Below are 24281 nucleotides of genomic sequence, written 5' to 3' on the forward strand. Positions count from 1 at the left end.
TTGATTATGCCTGTTCTCTCATCTACCCCCCCACCAGGAGCACATAGCAAAACAGTTTGGTGTAATGCAGAGTCAGATTGGTTATGACATCCTAGCTGAGGACACCATTACCGCCCTGCTGCACAACAACCGCAAACTGCTGGAGAAACACATCACCAAGACTGAGGTGGAGACCTTCGTCAGCCTTGTCCGCAAGAACCGAGAGCCTAGGTAAACAAAGAATGAGGCTAGAGAGAGATCATGTTGTTATTATGGTTGTTTGCTTCCTGTACTGTACTAAGCTTAATGTGTTTGTGTTTGCGCAGGTTTCTGGACTATCTGTCAGACCTGTGCGTGTCCAACAACGTTGCCATCCCAGTCACTCAGGAGCTCATCTGTAAATGTGTACTGGACCCCAAAAACCAGGATATTCTCATCAAGACAGAGTGAGGACAGAGTGGTTGGGGATGTCTTTAGTGACAGTAGTCCTAGTCTAGTGGTCCCAAATGTTTTACATGATTTTCATTGCTTTCTTCCAGGTGATCAGAACAAACGTTAGATTTTAAATAATCCAGACTTTATTTTAGCATGAGCATGATTCACAAAAATAATTCAAAATTTTAAATTACAATAGCAATTTTACCTCGGACTCGTACAGTTTTTTTTTTTTTACTGTTTTTCATGTCAGCATGAGGCACTAAAACTTCTGCTCTTTTTCTTTTTGAAATCTGTAGACGTCGTGTCCCAAAAGAGGCACCCCATGGTGGTGTTCAGGGAGAGTACATGACAATGGATGATTATGGAGATGAGGATGAGGTAAGTTTGCCTATTTAAGGGTGTATTCAGACCTAGCTCGTTTGGAGCAGTTGTTCAGAGAGAGGGAGCGTTTAACCCCAAAGATCTGTTCGTTTGGGCATATGAGAAAACAGCAATCCCGCAAGGGATGCCAGCTAAAACAAGCACGCCGACATTGCCAAGAAGGGGTGGTCTTGGTTTGTTTCCATTCGAGCCCTGGAATGGTTTGTTTGCAGTGAGATGTAATCAATTCAGCAACCGACACAACACCTAACCCACAACACGCAACAAGCTGATGTTCTATGGTTCTCAAGGGGCTGGGCCAGCCCGACCAGACCTCTGGATGAAAATATATAGGATGACTTAGGTCAGGTCGGGCACCGGCCTCCTTATTTTTTTGGGCTGGATTCGGCATGTATTCAGGCCGATTATGTAAAATAACTTGGATTGGGTCGAGTCCGGGCTTTAACCGCGGGTTGGGCCGGGGTGGGTTTTAATTTTCAGGCCTGTTGAGAACTCTATTCCATGGTTTTTGTTTTTCCTGGGTAACCTCCTCCGTAAGATTTCTGACCAATGAGAGGACAATTGGCTCGCGCATGGCATGTGTTTACAACTTTGGACCGCTTGGGACCACAAAAGACCCAAAGGAAAAATGCAACAATTGTGTTGTTTTAGCCCCTGAATTGGAACACAACAACTAACAAAGAAGAAGAGAAAATGACTAACCCATAGCAAATACTCTCTACCTGCTATATTTCTATTGCCATTGTAAATATTTCTCTATATGTAGGTGTGGCTGGTGTGGACAGATAAGACCAATGAGAGACAGGAGAAGGGCATCAGACAGCTGGCTCAGGAGGCGAGGCAGGGGAATGCTCATGATGAGAATGTCCTTACCTATTACAGGTAGAAAAACACACAGGAGTGTAATCCTCTGGGTTCATGAATGTCAACATCTATTAAAGATTCCACCATTAACTTGTCAGTGAATGCACTGGAACAGTTTTCTACAAGATTTGAGAATACCAATGTTGCTGACAACTTTTATAATTAACTAATCTTGCTTTAAACTTAAAACTGTGCCAAAGTTGTACAGGACATTATTACACTGTATACTGTCTTGACCTTGTCAGGTACCAGCTGAAGCTCTTTGCCCGGATGTGCTTGGACCGTCAGTATTTGGCCATAGATGAGATCTCCAAGCAGCTGGATGTGGAGCTCATCTTCCTGTGCATGATGGATGAGACACTACCCTTTGACCTACGAGCCTCCTTCTGTCGCCTCATGCTCCATGCCCATGTTGACCGAGACCCTCAGGAGCTTGTGACCCCTGTTAAATTCGCCCGCCTTTGGACCGAAATCCCCACCTCCATCACCATCAAAGAGTTGGTAGATTTTAATACTGATGTGCCTTGTTTGATTGTCTTTCTTATGCCTTAATGGGTTTTAGAGTCTAAATGGATTGCCTGGTGGTGTGTTTGGCAAGTTGAAATGTCTGCAATTCAAATTTTGAATCTTTGTGAGCTTAAAGCCACTCACAAATGTGACCTTTGCATTCAGGTACAATTGGTGAATTTAAAGAATATGCTAGTGGTGTAAGAATTGTGTAGAGCCCAGTCCTTTTCAAGACTCCTATTAACTCCCTTTGACAAATGCACGTCACCAAACTGTATGTACATAAGATTAGAGTTGGGTGACGAGAAACGAGAATCGGATGGAACCAGTTCTAACGTTGCTTTAGCAATTTTCATTCACGCTGACTGCTGCGCCGACCGCCGCGCTAACCGCCGACCGCCAGTAAAACAGGAAAGAAGAAGTTAAAATATGCCTGCACAGACCACCCACAAACCGCAGCGTTAAGCAGACGACACGTTGATTTTCTATTTTTTGCCCGCATGTAACATCTTACTTCCCTGCAGAGCTGCGCGCAGCGCACCTATTGACGCAGCCCCTCCTTGACCTGCTCTCTCTCTGTCACACACACATTGACAGCGAAACCTGTCTGTGAACTGTCCCTCCTCTCCTACACACTGAAGCCCGTTTAAAACAGCGATCCCATTATATTTCCAACCCCTCATTATGCTGGCATTGTATACATCAGGGGTCGGCAACCCTAGGCACGCGTGCCACGGTTGGCACGCGGCGGCATAATCATTGGCACGCTGGCACACCGCTACCAGCTCACGAGTCAGAGTTTTTTTTTTTTTTTGGGCTTTCTGCGCATTTTATTTTGAAAGGACAGCTGGAGCGAGACAAGGGCTACGCTGCGTCCCTTTGCGTAACTCTAAAGTGTGAGCGGCACGTACGTTCACGTTGCCTTCGTGAATTGTAAACAAACAGACGCCCCCTCGGTTTTAGCGTCCAGCAGTTTAGCGGCTAATTCAACTGCAGTGATGGATAACTGTACCGGAGAGGCTCAACAACTCCATGAGCTTCATTTGAGGAATAAACAGCTGCTTTTACCTGACGGGAGACCGACGCCTGAGCTACGGTAGCTAACAGCTAACAGCTAACAGCTTTTACGTAGTTACTTTCTCTCCCTCCCTCCCTCCCTCTCTTACACAGGCACACACACACACACACACACACACCTGGTTGTCTGTCATATATGGTGTAAACCTTGTAATAATAGCTTGTTGAGTACAGTTAACATTATTGTTGCTTCGGTTTGAGTGTGGATTAATTCTTAACGGTTTGTTGTGTAATGTGAGTGGTGGTCCTGGTCCATTGTCGTGATCCTGTTATTGATGAGTTGTGTTTTAATAACAGCTGATGTGTGTAAGTTACTGTAACGTTAGATGGCGTGGATTGTGATGAGAAGGTGTTGCACACATTTTGCAAACCATTGTGCAAAACCTGTTTGTTGTGACTTTCTTGCGTGATAAGCTGATGTGCTGAATACCCCCGCCCCCCCGTCCCCCCAGTCGTCTGTGATCGCCTGCCTCCCCTGTCCTGGAGGTTACCGCACGTCACTGGGGGAATCGAACCCAGGGTCGCTGCAGCGCTGAATGCAAGACGCCCGCTGCTCTGCGTATTTAATCAGAGATTCAATCAAGGCCGGTGAGCGGCCTGACGCTGCGTCATTAACGCCGCTGCTGCTTTATTGTTGGGCCAGACGCACTGTTACCGTACCGACGAGCTACGTGTCCCCTTTTAATCTCCTCTCCTTCAGCCTCACGTTCTCACCCCAGCTGTTCTGTTATCAATAAACCTGACGATGACGCTGCAACCCAACTACACAGCTGTTAAATGATTGGCTGCTTGTTTGTCACTCACAGTGTCCAGATTGTCCAGCCAGGTCTGTGAAATGTTGTGACTGTTTCATTCTGAGTGATATTCTGGATGCACTGTAGTCTCTGTTTCAGCATTTTCCTCCCACTTCAATATAATATAATAGGCTAAGTTTTTGAAAAGCGGTGTTGTGAATAATGAGAAAATATCTTCAAAATATGATTAGATGTGGGCTATATTAACTCATTGAGTGCCACGCTCCTTTCCAAAGTTTTACTCAAGTGTACCGGCAATTTAGACCATTTTTGACTTTTTATGTAGAGCCATAGTGTATTCATTATTATTGCCACCAACACATACTGTAGCTCAATTGAAAGTTTTAACTTTATGCTTCAAATGGCCACAAACCGTTTGTTTCTACGTGCCTCCGTTCCTGAGAAAACTCAAGCTAAACATGGCTGGGTTTCACCAAAATCCCTCCTTTTTTTCTAGAAAAGGAGATAGAGCGTCTTTTATGAAAGGTGCGCTGTTTGTGTCTGTCGCTCTTCTGACACTCGCATTTCTGGATCAAAGGGCTCGTATAAGATAAATATACACAACAATTGTTGTTCTATTCACAAAACCACCATCGGGGGCGGGGGGGCGCCACTAAACAACAATAACACAGACGCACCGTGCCGTGTCACAGCCTCTCGCCACGGAACGTGAGGGTCAGTCGGCCACAGCGGCTCCGGAACACCGGTCCCGCCGGTGGTCGCGGTCCGTCTGTGGTACGGGTCGGTGGTACCGGTCTGCTTTGGCCCAGAGACCATCAGATTTTACTGCGGGAGGACTTTGGGGAGGACACGGTGTTGCTCCAGATGAAGACCGGGCGGGACAGTCGGCTGAGAGCTTCCTGTTTCTGCTCCAAGCAGCTCGAGCAGCTGGAGCAGCAGCGCAGGTGAGAGCAGAGCAGCTGCTGCATCTGCATGCAGAACTCCGTTTGCAGAAGCTGAGTTATGATAAAAAACTTCCAGATCATGAGCTGTCATGTGACTTTGATCGTCATCTATTTCAGTTCTGCTCGTCGTAGAGTCCCCAAATTTACATATAATGTGTATTAAAGTGTCTAGTTTAATAATTAAAAAAAAAAGCAAAAAACGAAAAATCTCGTTTTTGGCACTCAACGCATGGGAACGAAAAACGAGAAATTACGTGGTTGGCACTCAATGAGTTAAATGATTTTATCTATCCATATATACAAAAACAACATAACTGGGTCTGGCATGTTGTTTTTGTATTTTTTGTCACACTGTTTTAATGTAGTGGCACACTCATTGACAAGAAAATTTCAAATTGGCACTCCATGTCACAAAGGTTGCCTACCCCTGGTATACATTGTTGTTTACATGGGGCTCTCCCTCTTATACAGACGTCTAGTCGGCTCTGTGACGACCTCCTCCGCAGCTGGTTTAACGGCGGAACAGCGATGCTCTCCATTCCTTGTTCTGTTCGTACGTTTTATACAGAACGGCTGGTGGAATAATTTTTCAATAGAATAGTGAAAACATGAGCATCCGCGAGAGAAAGGATTGTTGTTGGTGCAGAGAATAGGCTGGCTGAAGTGATCCACATCCAAATATTTTGTTATTGTGAAATCATTTAAATGAATGTAATATTTATTTGATATAATGTAGGCTATAGTTTCATACATTTAAGACCCCTATTTGCCAGCACCACAAATAGAATCTAATTCTTTGGGAAAAATAACTCAGGTGCTCCCTCATTTTAGTGCTGATGGATCGTGTAGAAATGTGGCCTCTCTTGTGAACCCAGTCCTTGAAGAGTTTCATTAATCCCCTGTGGCAGATGCCCATTGCTCTACACTAGCAAGTTGACAAGTCTGCCCTTCAATTCCGGACCTATTGTAGGAGTGGTTACCTCTTTGTCCATGTTTCAAAAGAGGTTTAGAACCCAGCCGAATTTCTTACAAGATAAAACATATCTTTGAAGCCTGGATAGCTCAGTCGGTAGAGCATCAGACTTTTAATCTGAGGGTCCAGGGTTCAAGTCCCTGTTCAGGCGTGGCACTATCTTTAAGGTACGTGTTCACATTATAAACACTGAAGTAGAGCTGAAATCAGACATTAAATGCTGATGGATCGTGTAGAAATGGCGACTCTCTTGTGAACCCAGTCCTTGAAGAGTTTCATTAATCCCCTGTGGCAGATGCCCATTGCTCTACACTAGCAAGTTGACAAGTCTGCCCTTCAATTCCGGACCCATTGTAGGAGTGGTTACCTCTTTGTCCATGTTTCAAAAGAGGTTTAGAACGCAGCCGAATTTCTTACAAGATAAAACATCTCTTTGAAGCCTGGATAGCTCAGTCAGTAGAGCATCAGACTTTTAATCTGATGGTCCAGGGTTCAAGTCCCTGTTCAGGCGTGGCACTATCTTTAAGGTACGTGTTCACATTATAAACACTGAAGTAGAGCTGAAATCAGATGTTTCATGCTAATGGATCGTGTAGAAATGTGGGCTCTCTTGTGAACCCAGTCCTTGAAGAGTTTCATTAATCCCCTGTGGCAGATGCCCATTGCTCTACACTAGCAAGTTGACAAGTCTGCCCTTCAATTCCGGACCTATTGTAGGAGTGGTTACCTCTTTGTCCATGTTTCAAAAGAGGTTTAGAACCCAGCCGAATTTCTTACAAGATAAAACATATCTTTGAAGCCTGGATAGCTCAGTCGGTAGAGCATCAGACTTTTAATCTGAGGGTCCAGGGTTCAAGTCCCTGTTCAGGCGTGGCACTATCTTTAAGGTACGTGTTCACATTATAAACACTGAAGTAGAGCTGAAATCAGACGTTACATGCTGATGGATCGTGTAGAAATGTGGGCTCTCGTGAACCCATTGAAGAGTTTCATTAATCCCCTGTGGCAGATGCCCATTGCCCTACACTAGCAAGTTGACAAGTCTGCCCTTCAATTGACCCTTCGCCAACTCCTCCCACAAATGGCTATTGTCCAATCCTACGTTAGCAACCGTAACTATAGGCCTGGCAAGCTTTCCGCAGTGAGTCATTACGTTTGCTTTTGTGGACACATTTTGAGACTAGGACGAAAAACATTTGTTTGTAGAGAAGGATGTTGTTGTTGCTGCTGCTACTACGGCGGCAGCGGCAGCATCAATATAGAGATGTTCAGATACGAGCGGACTTTTTTTTTCGACTTGAGCAAGTGTAAATATGGGGATAACCATATGTTCACCTCCGAAATGACAGCTGTACTTTTAGGGCTTTTACCTGGGCTTTTAGGCGAGGGATCCTCCAGGCAGGGACTGCTTTCACTGACTGATACAGCGGTGGGAGAAAAAAAGAAAGCAGCGAAAGCTGTATGTGGTTCACAATCGCCCAAAAACTTGCAGTTTGACAACCAGTGAGATGACCTAAGTCTTCGTGGGTTGATAGACGGTAAAATGGCCAGCCCTTACTGCTGCTCTGTACATTGTCCAGTCGTGTCGTTGAACAGATGTTTTATCCTCCTGTGCGAGTCACGTCACTGAAAACTATGAATGATCTTTGTGACTTTTTCTCTCTATCTCAGAACAGTTTATCCAGACATTTGCTGATATTTCCTTTGAAATCGATACCAAATATTGCCAGGAGCATGGCTGGGAGTGAAAGCTTGCCCGCCGTAGCAACAGTAACCAAGGGGGCAGGGCTTACGCGAAGGGTCAATTCCGGAACCATTGTAGAAGTGGTTACCTCTTTGTCCATGTTTCCATAGAGGTTTTGAACCCAGCCGCATTTTTTACAAGATAAAACATCTCTATGAAGCCTGGATAGCTCAGTCGGTAGAGCATCAGACTTTTAATCTGAGGGTCCAGGGTTCAAGTCCCTGTTCAGGCGTGGCACTGTCTTTAAGGTACATGTTCACATTATAAATACTGTAGTAGAGCTTAAAGCAGATGTTACATGCTGATGGATCGTGTAGAAATGTGGGCTCTCTTGTGAAACCAGTCCTTGAAGAGTTTCATTAATCCTCTGTGGCAGATGCCCATTGCTCTGCACTAGCAAGTTGACAAGTCTGCCCTTCAATTCCGGACCCATTGTAGGTGTGGTTACCTCTTTGTCCATGTTTCAAAAGAGGTTTAGAACCCAGCCGAATTTCTTACAAGATAAAACATCTCTATGAAGCCTGGATAGCTCAGTCGGTAGAGCATCAGACTTTTAATCTGAGGGTCCAGGGTTCAAGTCCCTGTTCAGGCGTGGCACTATCTTTAAGGTACATGTTCACATTATAAACACTGAAGTAGAGCTGAAATCAGACGTTACATGCTGATGGATCGTGTAGAAATGTGGGCTCTCGTGAACCCATTGAAGAGTTTCATTAATCCCCTGTGGCAGATGCCCATTGCCCTACACTAGCAAGTTGACAAGTCTGCCCTTCAATTCCGGAACCATTGTAGAAGTGGTTACCTCTTTGTCCATGTTTCCATAGAGGTTTTGAACCCAGCCGCATTTTTTACAAGATAAAACATCTCTATGAAGCCTGGATAGCTCAGTCAGTAGAGCATCAGACTTTTAATCTGAGGGTCCAGGGTTCAAGTCCCTGTTCAGGCGTGGCACTATCTTCAAGGTACGTGTTCACATTATAAACACTGAAGTAGAGCTGAAATCAGACGTTACATGCTGATGGATCGTGTAGAAATGTGGGCTCTCTTGTGAACCCAGTCCTTGAAGAGTTTCATTAATCCCCTGTGGCAGATGCCCATTGCTCTGCACTAGCAAGTTGACAAGTCTGCCCTTCAATTCCGGACCCATTGTAGGTGTGGTTACCTCTTTGTCCATGTTTCAAAAGAGGTTTTGAACCCAGCCGAATTTCTTACAAGATAAAACATCTCTATGAAGCCTGGATAGCTCAGTCGGTAGAGCATCAGACTTTTAATCTGAGGGTCCAGGGTTCAAGTCCCTGTTCAGGCGTGGCACTATCTTTAAGGTACGTGTTCACATTATAAACACTGAAGTAGAGCTGAAATCAGACGTTACATGCTGATGGATCGTGTAGAAATGTGGGCTCTCTTGTGAACCCATTGAAGAGTTTCATTAATCCCCTGTGGCAGATGCCCATTGCTCTACACTAGCAAGTTGACAAGTCTGCCCTTCAATTCCGGAACCATTGTAGGAGTGGTTACATATTTGTCCATGTTTCCATAGAGGTTTTGAACCCAGCCGCATTTCTTACAAGATAAAACATCTCTATGAAGCCTGGATAGCTCAGTCGGTAGAGCATCAGACTTTTAATCTGAGGGTCCAGGGTTCAAGTCCCTGTTCAGGCGTGGCACTATCTTCAAGGTACGTGTTCACATTATAAACACTGAAGTAGAGCTGAAATCAGACGTTACATGCTGATGGATCGTGTAGAAATGTGGGCTCTCTTGTGAACCCAGTCCTTGAAGAGTTTCATTAATCCCCTGTGGCAGATGCCCATTGCTCTGCACTAGCAAGTTGACAAGTCTGCCCTTCAATTCCGGACCCATTGTAGGTGTGGTTACCTCTTTGTCCATGTTTCAAAAGAGGTTTTGAACCCAGCCGAATTTCTTACAAGATAAAACATCTCTATGAAGCCTGGATAGCTCAGTCGGTAGAGCATCAGACTTTTAATCTGAGGGTCCAGGGTTCAAGTCCCTGTTCAGGCGTGGCACTATCTTTAAGGTACGTGTTCACATTATAAACACTGAAGTAGAGCTGAAATCAGACGTTACATGCTGATGGATCGTGTAGAAATGTGGGCTCTCGTGAACCCATTGAAGAGTTTCATTAATCCCCTGTGGCAGATGCCCATTGCTCTGCACTAGCAAGTTGACAAGTCTGCCCTTCAATTCCGGACCCATTGTAGGTGTGGTTACCTCTTTGTCCATGTTTCAAAAGAGGTTTTGAACCCAGCCGAATTTCTTACAAGATAAAACATCTCTATGAAGCCTGGATAGCTCAGTCGGTAGAGCATCAGACTTTTAATCTGAGGGTCCAGGGTTCAAGTCCCTGTTCAGGCGTGGCACTATCTTTAAGGTACGTGTTCACATTATAAACACTGAAGTAGAGCTTAAAGCAGATGTTAAATGCTGATGGATCGTGTAGAAATGTGGGCTCTCTTGTGAACCCAGTCCTTGAAGAGTTTCATTAATCCCCTTTGGCAGATGCCCATTGCTCTACACTAGCAAGTTGACAAGTCTGCCCTTCAATTCCGGACCCATTGTAGGAGTGGTTACCTCTTTGTCCATGTTTCAAAAGAGGTTTAGAACCCAGCCGAATTTCTTACAAGATAAAACATCTCTATGAAGCCTGGATAGCTCAGTCGGTAGAGCATCAGACTTTTAATCTGAGGGTCCAGGGTTCAAGTCCCTGTTCAGGCGTGGCACTGTCTTTAAGGTACATGTTCACATTATAAATACTGTAGTAGAGCTTAAAGCAGATGTTACATGCTGATGGATCGTGTAGAAATGTGGGCTCTCTTGTGAAACCAGTCCTTGAAGAGTTTCATTAATCCTCTGTGGCAGATGCCCATTGCTCTACACTAGCAAGTTGAAAAGTCTGCCCTTCAATTCCGGAACCATTGTAGGAGTGGTTACCTCTTTGTCTATGTTTCAAAAGAGGTTTTGAACCCAGCCGAATTTCTTACAAGATAAAACATCTCTATGAAGCCTGGATAGCTCAGTCGGTAGAGCATCAGACTTTTAATCTGAGGGTCCAGGGTTCAAGTCCCTGTTCAGGCGTGGCACTATCTTCAAGGTACGTGTTCACATTATAAACACTGAAGTAGAGCTGAAATCAAACGTTACATGCTGATGGATCGTGTAGAAATGTGCGCTCTCTTGTGAACCCAGTCCTTGAAGAGTTTCATTAATCCCCTGTGGCAGATGCCCATTGCTCTGCACTAGCAAGTTGACAAGTCTGCCCTTCAATTCCGGACCCATTGTAGGTGTGGTTACATCTTTGTCCATGTTTCAAAAGGAGTTTTGAACCCAGCCGAATTTCTTACAAGATAAAACATCTCTATGAAGCCTGGATAGCTCAGTCGGTAGAGCATCAGACTTTTAATCTGAGGGTCCAGGGTTCAAGTCCCTTTTCAGGCGTGGCACTATCTTTAAGGTACGTGTTCACATTATAAACACTGAAGTAGAGCTGAAATCAGATGTTTCATGCTAATGGATCGTGTAGAAATGTGGGCTCTCTTGTGAACCCAGTCCTTGAAGAGTTTCATTAATCCCCTGTGGCAGATGCCCATTGCTCTACACTAGCAAGTTGACAAGTCTGCCCTTCAATTCCGGAACCATTGTAGGAGTGGTTACCTCTTTGTCCATGTTTCAAAAGGAGTTTTGAACCCAGCCGAATTTCTTACAAGATAAAACATCTCTATGAAGCCTGGATAGCTCAGTCGGTAGAGCATCAGACTTTTAATCTGAGGGTCCAGGGTTCAAGTCCCTGTTCAGGCGTGGCACTGTCTTTAAGGTACATGTTCACATTATAAATACTGTAGTAGAGCTTAAAGCAGATGTTACATGCTGATGGATCGTGTAGAAATGTGGGCTCTCTTGTGAACCCAGTCCTTGAAGAGTTTCATTAATCCCCTGTGGCAGATGCCCATTGCTCTGCACTAGCAAGTTGACAAGTCTGCCCTTCAATTCCGGACCCATTGTAGGTGTGGTTACCTCTTTGTCCATGTTTCAAAAGAGGTTTAGAACCCAGCCGAATTTCTTACAAGATAAAACATCTCTTTGAAGCCTGGATAGCTCAGTCGGTAGAGCATCAGACTTTTAATCTGAGGGTCCAGGGTTCAAGTCCCTGTTCAGGCGTGGCACTGTCTTTAAGGTACATGTTCACATTATAAATACTGTAGTAGAGCTTAAAGCAGATGTTACATGCTGATGGATCGTGTAGAAATGTGGGCTCTCTTGTGAACCCAGTCCTTGAAGAGTTTCATTAATCTCCTGTGGCAGATGCCCATTGCCCTACACTAGCAAGTTGACAAGTCTGCCCTTCAATTCCGGAACCATTGTAGAAGTGGTTACCTCTCTGGCCATGTTTCCATAGAGGTTTTGAACCCAGCCGCATTTTTTACAAGATAAAACATCTCTATGAAGCCTGGATAGCTCAGTCGGTAGAGCATCAGACTTTTAATCTGAGGGTCCAGGGTTCAAGTCCCTGTTCAGGCGGAGCACTGTCCTTAAGGTATGTGTTCACATTATAAATACTGTAGTAGAGCTTAAAGCCGATGTTACATGCTGATGGATCGTGTAGAAATGTGGGCTCTCTTGTGAACCCAGTCCTTGAAGAGTTTCATTAATCCCCTGTGGCAGATGCCCATTGCTCTGCAAAAGCAAGTTGACAAGTCTGCCCTTAAATTCCGGACCCATTGTAGGTGTGGTTACCTCTTTGTCCATGTTTCAAAAGAGGTTTTGAACCCAGCCGAATTTCTTACAAGATAAAACATCTCTTTGAAGCCTGGATAGCTCAGTCGGTAGAGCATCAGACTTTTAATCTGAGGGTCCAGGGTTCAAGTCCCTGTTCAGGCGGAGCACTGTCCTTAAGGTATGTGTTCACATTATAAATACTATAGTAGAGCTTAAAGCCGATGTTACATGCTGATGGATCGTGTAGAAATGTGGGCTCTCTTGTGAACCCAGTCCTTGAAGAGTTTCATTAATCCCCTGTGGCAGATGCCCATTGCTCTACACTAGCAAGTTGACAAGTCTGCCCTTCAATTCCGGAACCATTGTAGGAGTGGTTACCTCTTTGTCTATGTTTCAAAAGGAGTTTTGAACCCAGCCGAATATCTTACAAGATAAAACATCTCTATGAAGCCTGGATAGCTCAGTCGGTAGAGCATCAGACTTTTAATCTGAGGGTCCAGGGTTCAAGTCCCTGTTCAGGCGTGGCACTATCTTTAAGGTACGTGTTCACATTATAAACACTGAAGTAGAGCTGAAATCAGATGTTTCATGCTAATGGATCGTGTAGAAATGTGGGCTCTCTTGTGAACCCAGTCCTTGAAGAGTTTCATTAATCCCCTGTGGCAGATGCCCATTGCTCTACACTAGCAAGTTGACAAGTCTGCCCTTCAATTCCGGAACCATTGTAGAAGTGGTTACCTCTCTGTCCATGTTTCCATAGAGGTTTTGAACCCAGCCGCATTTTTTACAAGATAAAACATCTCTATGAAGCCTGGATAGCTCAGTCGGTAGAGCATCAGACTTTTAATCTGAGGGTCCAGGGTTCAAGTCCCTGTTCAGGCGGAGCACTGTCCTTAAGGTATGTGTTCACATTATAAATACTGTAGTAGAGCTTAAAGCCGATGTTACATGCTGATGGATCGTGTAGAAATGTGGGCTCTCTTGTGAACCCAGTCCTTGAAGAGTTTCATTAATCCCCTGTGGCAGATGCCCATTGCTCTGCAAAAGCAAGTTGACAAGTCTGCCCTTCAATTCCGGACCCATTGTAGGTGTGGTTACCTCTTTGTCCATGTTTCAAAAGAGGTTTTGAACCCAGCCGAATTTCTTACAAGATAAAACATCTCTATGAAGCCTGGATAGCTCAGTCGGTAGAGCATCAGACTTTTAATCTGAGGGTCCAGGGTTCAAGTCCCTGTTCAGGCGGAGCACTGTCCTTAAGGTATGTGTTCACATTATAAATACTGTAGTAGAGCTTAAAGCCGATGTTACATGCTGATGGATCGTGTAGAAATGTGGGCTCTCTTGTGAACCCAGTCCTTGAAGAGTTTCATTAATCCCCTGTGGCAGATGCCCATTGCTCTGCAAAAGCAAGTTGACAAGTCTGCCCTTAAATTCCGGACCCATTGTAGGTGTGGTTACCTCTTTGTCCATGTTTCAAAAGAGGTTTTGAACCCAGCCGAATTTCTTACAAGATAAAACATCTCTTTGAAGCCTGGATAGCTCAGTCGGTAGAGCATCAGACTTTTAATCTGAGGGTCCAGGGTTCAAGTCCCTGTTCAGGCGGAGCACTGTCCTTAAGGTATGTGTTCACATTATAAATACTATAGTAGAGCTTAAAGCCGATGTTACATGCTGATGGATCGTGTAGAAATGTGGGCTCTCTTGTGAACCCAGTCCTTGAAGAGTTTCATTAATCCCCTGTGGCAGATGCCCATTGCTCTACACTAGCAAGTTGACAAGTCTGCCCTTCAATTCCGGAACCATTGTAGGAGTGGTTACCTCTTTGTCTATGTTTCAAAAGGAGTTTTGAACCCAGCCGAATATCTTACAAGATAAAACATCTCTATGAAGCCTGGATAGCTCAGTCGGTAGAGCATCAGACTTTTAATCTGAGGGTCCAGGGTTCAAGTCCCTGTTCAGGCGTGGCACTATCTTTAAGGTACGTGTTCACATTATAAACACTGAAGTAGAGCTGAAATCAGATGTTTCATGCTAATGGATCGTGTAGAAATGTGGGCTCTCTTGTGAACCCAGTCCTTGAAGAGTTTCATTAATCCCCTGTGGCAGATGCCCATTGCTCTACACTAGCAAGTTGACAAGTCTGCCCTTCAATTCCGGAACCATTGTAGAAGTGGTTACCTCTCTGTCCATGTTTCCATAGAGGTTTTGAACCCAGCCGCATTTTTTACAAGATAAAACATCTCTATGAAGCCTGGATAGCTCAGTCGGTAGAGCATCAGACTTTTAATCTGAGGGTCCAGGGTTCAAGTCCCTGTTCAGGCGGAGCACTGTCCTTAAGGTATGTGTTCACATTATAAATACTGTAGTAGAGCTTAAAGCCGATGTTACATGCTGATGGATCGTGTAGAAATGTGGGCTCTCTTGTGAACCCAGTCCTTGAAGAGTTTCATTAATCCCCTGTGGCAGATGCCCATTGCTCTGCAAAAGCAAGTTGACAAGTCTGCCCTTCAATTCCGGACCCATTGTAGGTGTGGTTACCTCTTTGTCCATGTTTCAAAAGAGGTTTTGAACCCAGCCGAATTTCTTACAAGATAAAACATCTCTTTGAAGCCTGGATAGCTCAGTCGGTAGAGCATCAGACTTTTAATCTGAGGGTCCAGGGTTCAAGTCCCTGTTCAGGCGTGGCACTATCTTTAAGGTACGTGTTCACATTATAAACACTGAAGTAGAGCTGAAATCAGACGTTACATGCTGATGGATCGTGTAGAAATGTGGGCTCTCGTGAACCCATTGAAGAGTTTCATTAATCCCCTGTGGCAGATGCCCATTGCTCTACACTAGCAAGTTGACAAGTCTGCCCTTCAATTCCGGAACCATTGTAGGAGTGGTTACCTCTCTGTCCATGTTTCAAAAGGAGTTTTGAACCCAGCCGAATTTCTTACAAGATAAAACATCTCTATGAAGCCTGGATAGCTCAGTCGGTAGAGCATCAGACTTTTAATCTGAGGGTCCAGGGTTCAAGTCCCTGTTCAGGCGTGGCACTGTCTTTAAGGTACATGTTCACATTATAAATACTGTAGTAGAGCTTAAAGCAGATGTTAAATGCTGATGGATCGTGTAGAAATGTGGGCTCTCTTGTGAACCCAGTCCTTGAAGAGTTTCATTAATCCCCTTTGGCAGATGCCCATTGCTCTACACTAGCAAGTTGACAAGTCTGCCCTTCAATTCCGGACCCATTGTAGGAGTGGTTACCTCTTTGTCCATGTTTCAAAAGAGGTTTAGAACCCAGCCGAATTTCTTACAAGATAAAACATCTCTATGAAGCCTGGATAGCTCAGTCGGTAGAGCATCAGACTTTTAATCTGAGGGTCCAGGGTTCAAGTCCCTGTTCAGGCGTGGCACTGTCTTTAAGGTACATGTTCACATTATAAATACTGTAGTAGAGCTTAAAGCAGATGTTACATGCTGATGGATCGTGTAGAAATGTGGGCTCTCTTGTGAAACCAGTCCTTGAAGAGTTTCATTAATCCTCTGTGGCAGATGCCCATTGCTCTACACTAGCAAGTTGAAAAGTCTTCCCTTCAATTCCGGAACCATTGTAGGAGTGGTTACCTCTTTGTCTATGTTTCAAAAGAGGTTTTGAACCCAGCCGAATTTCTTACAAGATAAAACATCTCTATGAAGCCTGGATAGCTCAGTCGGTAGAGCATCAGACTTTTAATCTGAGGGTCCAGGGTTCAAGTCCCTGTTCAGGCGTGGCACTATCTTTAAGGTACGTGTTCACATTATAAACACTGAAGTAGAGCTGAAATCAAACGTTACATGCTGATGGATCGTGTAGAAATGTGCGCTCTCTTGTGAACCCAGTCCTTGAAGAGTTTCATTAATCCCCTGTGGCAGATGCCCATTGCTCTGCACTAGCAAGTTGACAAGTCTGCCCTTCAATTCCGGAACCATTGTAGGTGTGGTTACCTCTTTGTCCATGTTTCAAAAGAGGTTCTGAACCCAGCCGAATTTCTTACAAGATAAAACATCTCTATGAAGCCTGGATAGCTCAGTCGGTAGAGCATCAGACTTTTAATCTGAGGGTCCAGGGTTCAAGTCCCTGTTCAGGCGGAGCACTGTCCTTAAGGTATGTGTTCACATTATAAATACTGTAGTAGAGCTTAAAGCCGATGTTACATGCTGATGGATCGTGTAGAAATGTGGGCTCTCTTGTGAACCCAGTCCTTGAAGAGTTTCATTAATCCCCTGTGGCAGATGCCCATTGCTCTGCAAAAGCAAGTTGACAAGTCTGCCCTTCAATTCCGGACCCATTGTAGGTGTGGTTACCTCTTTGTCCATGTTTCAAAAGAGGTTTTGAACCCAGCCGAATTTCTTACAAGATAAAACATCTCTTTGAAGCCTGGATAGCTCAGTCGGTAGAGCATCAGACTTTTAATCTGAGGGTCCAGGGTTCAAGTCCCTGTTCAGGCGGAGCACTGTCCTTAAGGTATGTGTTCACATTATAAATACTATAGTAGAGCTTAAAGCCGATGTTACATGCTGATGGATCGTGTAGAAATGTGGGCTCTCTTGTGAACCCAGTCCTTGAAGAGTTTCATTAATCCCCTGTGGCAGATGCCCATTGCTCTACACTAGCAAGTTGACAAGTCTGCCCTTCAATTCCGGAACCATTGTAGGAGTGGTTACCTCTTTGTCTATGTTTCAAAAGAGGTTTTGAACCCAGCCGAATTTCTTAAAAGATAAAACATCTCTATGAAGCCTGTATAGCTCAGTCGGTAGAGCATCAGACTTTTAATCTGAGGGTCCAGGGTTCAAGTCCCTGTTCAGGCGTGGCACTATCTTTAAGGTACGTGTTCACATTATAAACACTGAAGTAGAGCTGAAATCAGATGTTACATGCTGATGGATCGTGTAGAAATGTGGGCTCTCTTGTGAACCCAGTCCTTGAAGAGTTTCATTAATCCCTTGTGGCAGATGCCCATTGCTCTGCACTAGCAAGTTGACAAGTCTGCCCTTCAATTCCGGACCCATTGTAGGTGTGGTTACCTCTTTGTCCATGTTTCAAAAGAGGTTTTGAACCCAGCCGAATTTCTTACAAGATAAAACATCTCTTTGAAGCCTGGATAGCTCAGTCGGTAGAGCATCAGACTTTTAATCTGAGGGTCCAGGGTTCAAGTCCCTGTTCAGGCGGAGCACTGTCCTTAAGGTATGTGTTCACATTATAAATACTATAGTAGAGCTTAAAGCCGATGTTACATGCTGATGGATCGTGTAGAAATGTGGGCTCTCTTGTGAACCCAGTCCTTGAAGAGTTTCATTAATCCCCTGTGGCAGATGCCCATTGCTCTACACTAGCAAGTTGACAAGTCTGCCCTTCAATTCCGGAACCATTGTAGGAGTGGTTACCTCTTTGTCTATGTTTCAAAAGGAGTTTTGAACCCAGCCGAATATCTTACAAGATAAAACATCTCTATGAAGCCTGGATAGCTCAGTCGGTAGAGCATCAGACTTTTAATCTGAGGGTCCAGGGTTCAAGTCCCTGTTCAGGCGTGGCACTATCTTTAAGGTACGTGTTCACATTATAAACACTGAAGTAGAGCTGAAATCAGATGTTTCATGCTAATGGATCGTGTAGAAATGTGGGCTCTCTTGTGAACCCAGTCCTTGAAGAGTTTCATTAATCCCTTGTGGCAGATGCCCATTGCTCTGCACTAGCAAGTTGACAAGTCTGCCCTTCAATTCCGGACCCATTGTAGGTGTGGTTACCTCTTTGTCCATGTTTCAAAAGAGGTTTTGAACCCAGCCGAATTTCTTACTAGATAAAACATCTCTATGAAGCCTGGATAGCTCAGTCGGTAGAGCATCAGACTTTTAATCTGAGGGTCCAGGGTTCAAGTCCCTGTTCAGGCGTGGCACTATCTTTAAGGTACGTGTTCACATTATAAACACTGAAGTAGAGCTGAAATCAGATGTTACATGCTGATGGATCGTGTAGAAATGTGGGCTCTCTTGTGAACCCATTGAAGAGTTTCATTAATCCCCTGTGGCAGATGCCCATTGCTCTACACTAGCAAGTTGACAAGTCTGCCCTTCAATTCCGGAACCATTGTAGGAGTGGTTACCTCTTTGTCCATGTTTCAAAAGAGGTTTTGAACCCAGCCGAATTTCTTACAAGATAAAACATCTCTATGAAGCCTGGATAGCTCAGTCGGTAGAGCATCAGACTTTTAATCTGAGGGTCCAGGGTTCAAGTCCCTGTTCAGGCGTGGCACTATCTTTAAGGTACATGTTCACATTATAAACACTGAAGTAGAGCTGAAATCAGACGTTACATGCTGATGGATCGTGTAGAAATGTGGGCTCTCTTGTGAACCCATTGAAGAGTTTCATTAATCCCCTGTGGCAGATGCCCATTGCTCTGCTCTAGCAAGTTGACAAGTCTGCCCTTCAATTCCGGACCCATTGTAGCTGTGGTTACCTCTTTGTCCATGTTTCAAAAGGAGTTTTGAACCCAGCAGAATTTCTTACAAGATAAAACATCTCTATGAAGCCTGGATAGCTCAGTCGGTAGAGCATCAGACTTTTAATCTGAGGGTCCAGGGTTCAAGTCCCTGTTCAGGCGTGGCACTGTCTTTAAGGTACATGTTCACAATATACATACTGTAGTAGAGCTTAAAGCAGATGTTACATGCTGATGGATTGTGTAGAAATGTGGGCTCTCTTGTGAACCCAGTCCTTTAAGAGTTTCATTAATCCCCTGTGGCAGATGCCCATTGCTCTACACTAGCAAGTTGACAAGTCTGCCCTCCAATTCCGGACCCATTGTAGGTGTGGTTACCTCTTTGTCCATGTTTCAACAGGAGTTTTGAACCCAGCCGAATTTCTTACAAGATAAACTATCTCTATGAAGCCTGGCTAGCTCAGTTGGTAGAGCATCAGACTTTTAATCTGAGGGTCCAGGGTTCAAGTCCCTGTTCAGGCGTAGCACTGTCCTTAAGGTATATGTTCACATTATAAACACTGAAGTAGAGCTGAAATCAGATGTTACATGCTGATGGATCGTGTAGAAATGTGGGCTCTCTTGTGAACCCAGTCCTTGAAGAGTTTCATTAATCCCTTGTGGCAGATGCCCATTGCTCTGCACTAGCAAGTTGACAAGTCTGCCCTTCAATTCCGGACCCATTGTAGGTGTGGTTACCTCTTTGTCCATGTTTCAAAAGAGGTTTTGAACCCAGCCGAATTTCTTACAAGATAAAACATCTCTATGAAGCCTGGATAGCTCAGTCGGTAGAGCATCAGACTTTTAATCTGAGGGTCCAGGGTTCAAGTCCCTGTTCAGGCGTGGCACTATCTTTAAGGTATGTGTTCACATTATAAACACTGAAGTAGAGCTGAAATCAGACGTTACATGCTGATGGATCGTGTAGAAATGTGGGCTCTCTTGTGAACCCAGTCCTTGAAGAGTTTCATTAATCCCTTGTGGCAGATGCCCATTGCTCTGCACTAGCAAGTTGACAAGTCTGCCCTTCAATTCCGGACCCATTGTAGGTGTGGTTACCTCTTTGTCCATGTTTCAAAAGAGGTTTTGAACCCAGCCGAATTTCTTACAAGATAAAACATCTCTATGAAGCCTGGATAGCTCAGTCGGTAGAGCATCAGACTTTTAATCTGAGGGTCCAGGGTTCAAGTCCCTGTTCAGGCGGAGCACTGTCCTTAAGGTATGTGTTCACATTATAAATACTGTAGTAGAGCTTAAAGCAGATGTTACATGCTGATGGATCGTGTTGAAATATGGGCTCTCTTGTGAACCCAGTCCTTGAAGAGTTTCATTAATCCCCTGTGGCAAATGCCCATTGCTCTACACTAGCAAGTTGACAAGTCTGCCCTTCAATTCCGGAACCATTGTAGGAGTGGTTACCTATTTGTCCATGTTTCCATAGAGGTTTTGAACCCAGCCGCATTTCTTACAAGATAAAACATCTCTATGAAGCCTGGATAGCTCAGTCGGTAGAGCATCAGACTTTTAATCTGAGGGTCCAGGGTTCAAGTCCCTGTTCAGGCGGAGCACTGTCCTTAAGGTATGTGTTCACATTATAAATACTGTAGTAGAGCTTAAAGCAGATGTTACATGCTGATGGATCGAGTAGAAATATGGGCTCTCTTGTGAACCCAGTCCTTAAAGAGTTTCATTAATCCCCTGTGGCAAATGCCCATTGCTCTACACTAGCAAGTTGACAAGTCTGCCCTTCAATTCCGGAACCATTATAAGAGTGGTTACCTCTTTGTCCATGTTTCAAAGAGTTTTGAACCCAGCCGAATTTCATACAAGATAAAACATCTCTATGAAGCCTGGATAGCTCAGTCGGTAGAGCATCAGACTTTTAATCTGAGGGTCCAGGGTTCAAGTCCCTGTTCAGGCGTGGCACTATCTTTAAGGTACGTGTTTACATTATAAACACTGAAGTAGAGCTGAAATCAGACGTTACATGCTGATGGATCGTGTAGAAATGTGGGCTCTCTTGTGAACCCATTGAAGAGTTTCATTAATCCCCTGTGGCAGATGCCCATTGCTCTACACTAGCAAGTTGACAAGTCTGACCTTCAATTCCGGAACCATTGTAGGAGTGGTTACCTATTTGTCCATGTTTCCATAGAGGTTTTGAACCCAGCCGAATTTCTTACAAGATAAAACATCTCTATGAAGCCTGGATAGCTCAGTCGGTAGAGCATCAGACTTTTAATCTGAGGGTCCAGGGTTCAAGTCCCTGTTCAGGCGTGGCACTATCTTCAAGGTACGTGTTCTCATTATAAACACTGAAGTAGAGCTGAAATCAGATGTTACATGCTGATGGATCGTGTAGAAATGTGGGCTCTCTTGTGAACCCAGTCCTTGAAGAGTTTCATTAATCCCCTGTGGCAGATGCCCATTGCTCTGCACTAGCAAGTTGACAAGTCTGCCCTTCAATTCCGGACCCATTGTAGGTGTGGTTACTTCTTTGTCCATGTTTCAAAAGAGGTTTTGAACCCAGCCGAATTTCTTACAAGATAAAACATCTCTATGAAGCCTGGATAGCTCAGTCGGTAGAGCATCAGACTTTTAATCTGAGGGTCCAGGGTTCAAGTCCCTGTTCAGGCGTGGCACTATCTTTAAGGTACGTGTTCACATTATAAACACTGAAGTAGAGCTGAAATCAGACGTTACATGCTGATGGATCGTGTAGAAATGTGGGCTCTCTTGTGAACCCATTTAAGAGTTTCATTAATCCCTTGTGGCAGATGCCCATTGCTCTACACTAGCAAGTTGACAAGTCTGCCCTTCAATTCCGGAACCATTGTAGGAGTGGTTACATATTTGTCCATGTTTCCATAGAGGTTTTGAACCCAGCCGCATTTCTTACAAGATAAAACATCTCTATGAAGCCTGGATAGCTCAGTCGGTAGAGCATCAGACTTTTAATCTGAGGGTCCAGGGTTCAAGTCCCTGTTCAGGCGTGGCACTATCTTTAAGGTACGTGTTCACATTATAAACACTGAAGTAGAGCTGAAATCAGATGTTTCATGCTAATGGATCGTGTAGAAATGTGGGCTCTCTTGTGAACCCAGTCCTTGAAGAGTTTCATTAATCCCCTGTGGCAGATGCCCATTGCTCTACACTAGCAAGTTGACAAGTCTGCCCTTCAATTCCGGAACCATTGTAGGAGTGGTTACCTCTTTGTCCATGTTTCAAAAGGAGTTTTGAACCCAGCCGAATTTCTTACAAGATAAAACATCTCTATGAAGCCTGGATAGCTCAGTCGGTAGAGCATCAGACTTTTAATCTGAGGGTCCAGGGTTCAAGTCCCTGTTCAGGCGTGGCACTGTCTTTAAGGTACATGTTCACATTATAAATACTGTAGTAGAGCTTAAAGCAGATGTTAAATGCTGATGGATCGTGTAGAAATGTGGGCTCTCTTGTGAACCCAGTCCTTGAAGAGTTTCATTAATCCCCTTTGGCAGATGCCCATTGCTCTGCACTAGCAAGTTGACAAGTCTGCCCTTCAATTCCGGACCCATTGTAGGAGTGGTTACCTCTTTGTCCATGTTTCAAAAGAGGTTTAGAACCCAGCCGAATTTCTTACAAGATAAAACATCTCTATGAAGCCTGGATAGCTCAGTCGGTAGAGCATCAGACTTTTAATCTGAGGGTCCAGGGTTCAAGTCCCTGTTCAGGCGTGGCACTGTCTTTAAGGTACATGTTCACATTATAAATACTGTAGTAGAGCTTAAAGCAGATGTTACATGCTGATGGATCGTGTAGAAATGTGGGCTCTCTTGTGAAACCAGTCCTTGAAGAGTTTCATTAATCCTCTGTGGCAGATGCCCATTGCTCTACACTAGCAAGTTGAAAAGTCTGCCCTTCAATTCCGGAACCATTGTAGGAGTGGTTACCTCTTTGTCTATGTTTCAAAAGAGGTTTTGAACCCAGCCGAATTTCTTACAAGATAAAACATCTCTATGAAGCCTGGATAGCTCAGTCGGTAGAGCATCAGACTTTTAATCTGAGGGTCCAGGGTTCAAGTCCCTGTTCAGGCGTGGCACTATCTTCAAGGTACGTGTTCACATTATAAACACTGAAGTAGAGCTGAAATCAAACGTTACATGCTGATGGATCGTGTAGAAATGTGCGCTCTCTTGTGAACCCAGTCCTTGAAGAGTTTCATTAATCCCTTGTGGCAGATGCCCATTGCTCTGCACTAGCAAGTTGACAAGTCTGCCCTTCAATTCCGGAACCATTGTAGGAGTGGTTACCTCTTTGTCCATGTTTCAAAAGGAGTTTTGAACCCAGCCGAATTTCTTACAAGATAAAACATCTCTATGAAGCCTGGATAGCTCAGTCGGTAGAGCATCAGACTTTTAATCTGAGGGTCCAGGGTTCAAGTCCCTGTTCAGGCGTGGCACTATCTTTAAGGTACATGTTCACATTATAAACACTGAAGTAGAGCTGAAATCAGACGTTACATGCTGATGGATCGTGTAGAAATGTGGGCTCTCTTGTGAACCCATTGAAGAGTTTCATTAATCCCCTGTGGCAGATGCCCATTGCTCTACACTAGCAAGTTGACAAGTCTGCCCTTCAATTCCGGAACCATTGTAGGAGTGGTTACCTATTTGTCCATGTTTCCATAGAGGTTTTGAACCCAGCCGCATTTCTTACAAGATAAAACATCTCTATGAAGCCTGGATAGCTCAGTCGGTAGAGCATCAGACTTTTAATCTGAGGGTCCAGGGTTCAAGTCCCTGTTCAGGCGGAGCACTGTCCTTAAGGTATGTGTTCACATTATAAATACTGTAGTAGAGCTTAAAGCAGATGTTACATGCTGATGGATCGAGTAGAAATATGGGCTCTCTTGTGAACCCAGTCCTTAAAGAGTTTCATTAATCCCCTGTGGCAAATGCCCATTGCTCTACACTAGCAAGTTGACAAGTCTGCCCTTCAATTCCGGAACCATTGTAGGAGTGGTTACCTCTTTGTCCATGTTTCAAAAGGAGTTTTGAACCCAGCCGAATTTCTTACAAGATAAAACATCTCTATGAAGCCTGGATAGCTCAGTCGGTAGAGCATCAGACTTTTAATCTGAGGGTCCAGGGTTCAAGTCCCTGTTCAGGCGTGGCACTGTCTTTAAGGTACATGTTCACATTATAAATACTGTAGTAGAGCTTAAAGCAGATGTTAAATGCTGATGGATCGTGTAGAAATGTGGGCTCTCTTGTGAACCCAGTCCTTGAAGAGTTTCATTAATCCCCTTTGGCAGATGCCCATTGCTCTGCACTAGCAAGTTGACAAGTCTGCCCTTCAATTCCGGACCCATTGTAGGAGTGGTTACCTCTTTGTCCATGTT

The 24281-nt window shown here is 44.4% G+C and overlaps 1 protein-coding gene across 1 annotated transcript in view; it reads left to right on the plus strand.

Moving 5' to 3' along the window:
* Positions 1-24281, plus strand: part of itpr3 (inositol 1,4,5-trisphosphate receptor, type 3) — a gene marked incomplete at its 5' end in the record, with an annotated part of 188451 nt that overhangs the window by 36795 nt on the left and 127375 nt on the right. The window contains 5 exons of the mRNA XM_083975602.1: positions 38-210; positions 306-425; positions 714-795; positions 1565-1680; positions 1908-2159. Coding sequence (XP_083831728.1) covers positions 38-210; positions 306-425; positions 714-795; positions 1565-1680; positions 1908-2159 — 743 coding nt within the window. The remainder of the gene's footprint in view (positions 1-37; positions 211-305; positions 426-713; positions 796-1564; positions 1681-1907; positions 2160-24281) is intronic.

This window comes from Trachurus trachurus, assembly GCF_905171665.1.
Source record: "Trachurus trachurus genome assembly, chromosome: 7".
Lineage (NCBI taxonomy): Eukaryota > Metazoa > Chordata > Actinopteri > Carangiformes > Carangidae > Trachurus > Trachurus trachurus.